The sequence below is a fragment of the Vollenhovia emeryi genome, unplaced genomic scaffold (assembly GCF_000949405.1).
Source record: "Vollenhovia emeryi isolate VEMERY1.0 unplaced genomic scaffold, V.emery_V1.0 DF939451.1, whole genome shotgun sequence".
Classification (NCBI taxonomy): domain Eukaryota; kingdom Metazoa; phylum Arthropoda; class Insecta; order Hymenoptera; family Formicidae; genus Vollenhovia; species Vollenhovia emeryi.
Window position 1 is genome coordinate 715 of NW_011966915.1, and position 1,437 is coordinate 2,151.

Here is a 1,437-nt window from a genome sequence, read left to right on the forward strand (position 1 = left end):
TACAATATCAGTAAATTTAAATTATGATAGAAAAATATACTTTTTAATTATAAAATATACATGGTCTGTCCGGTAAGTAATGCAATTCATTTTTTATAAAAAAATTTATTAAAGATATCATTACAAACGTTTAAAATTCGTCGAAGTACTCCCCTTGGGCATCCACACATTTTTGCCAATGACTTTTCCATGTACGGTACGCATTCTGGAAGGCGTCAACGGGAATCTCGTTTAGAGCCTTCGTCACGGCGGTTTGGATCGCTTCTATGGTATCAAAACGGATTCCTTTCAGGGCAGTCTTGATCCTTGGGAACAAAAAGAAGTCTGCCGGAGCCAGGTCAGGACTGTAGGGGGGCTGGGGCAACGTTACCAAGCTGTGCTTGGCCAGAAACTCCTGGACGCGCAAAGCGGTATGGCTGGGAGTATTGTCGTGGTGCAGCTGCCAGGTAGCGGCGATCTCCTTTCGGATGCGAAGGACTCTGTTTCTTAATCTGCCAAGCACTTTCTCGTAGTAGATAGCGTTGACTTTCTGTCCTTGGGGTACGAATTCTTTGTAGACCACACCCTTGGCGTCGAAGAAGACAACGAGCATGGTTTTCACTTTCGACATGCTCATTTTTGCCTTCTTGGGACGAGGGAACTCTAAGGTGTGCCATTCGGAACTTTAGCGCTTCGTCTCCGGATCGTACTCGAAGACCCATGTTTCGTCGCTGGTAATGACATTATCCAAAAAATCAGGTTTGTTTTGCACACATTCCAAAAGTTCTCTCGCGACCATCATTCGGTTGTTCTTGTGGTCGTCAGTCAACAATTTGGGGACCAACTTGCCACACACTTCCCGCATGTGCAAATTGTTGGTAACAATGTCGTGCACAGTGGTTTTCGGAATACTGAGAGTCTCTGCTATCATCCGAATACTCATTCGACGATCGGTATTTAAACACTCCTGAATTCGAGAAACATTTTTGTCAGTTTTGACGGTTATCGGCGCTCCGGAGCGGCGATCGTCCTCCACCTCTTTCCGGCCATTTTTAAACAATTTCAACCACCTGGAAACTTGAGAATAGGAGAGAGCAGAGTCCCCGTAGGCTTTCTGAATCATTTGGTGGGTGTCGGCGAGACTTTTGTTCAGTTTAACACAAAACTTGATCGCGTAACGTTGTTCGATATTTTTCTGCATTGCGCGTCGCGACAGAGGCACAAAAGGCGGTTCACGGAAACAGCGATCCTGACGCTCCTAGAGCTCCGAGCAGAGTGAACTTGGGTGCAGTGATGCCAGCCGGGAACGTTTACCCGTATGCTGCAGCGATGGTGGGGGTTGGAGAGGGGATAGTCCGCCTGCGCGCGCACGCTCGCACACAAGCAACACGTCGTAAAAACGTGTGCGCTCGACGCTTGGCTACGACGTGTTGCTTGTGTGCGAGCGTGCGCGCGCAG

General features: G+C 47.8%; 1 protein-coding gene across 1 annotated transcript; it reads right to left on the minus strand.

Annotated features, from left to right (window-relative positions):
• Window positions 1-664: 664 nt before the first annotated feature.
• On the minus strand, window positions 665-1,180 carry LOC105557583 (putative uncharacterized protein FLJ37770). Its single transcript, XM_012004859.1, has one exon. The coding sequence runs from the start codon at window positions 1,178-1,180 to the stop codon at window positions 665-667; it is 516 nt and encodes a 171-aa protein (XP_011860249.1).
• Window positions 1,181-1,437: the final 257 nt, after the last annotated feature.

Excerpts from the sequence above, each read along its gene's own strand:
- LOC105557583 (XM_012004859.1), bottom strand. The coding sequence starts at position 1,180 with ATGCAGAAAAATATCGAACAACGTTACGCGATCAAGTTTTGTGTTAAA.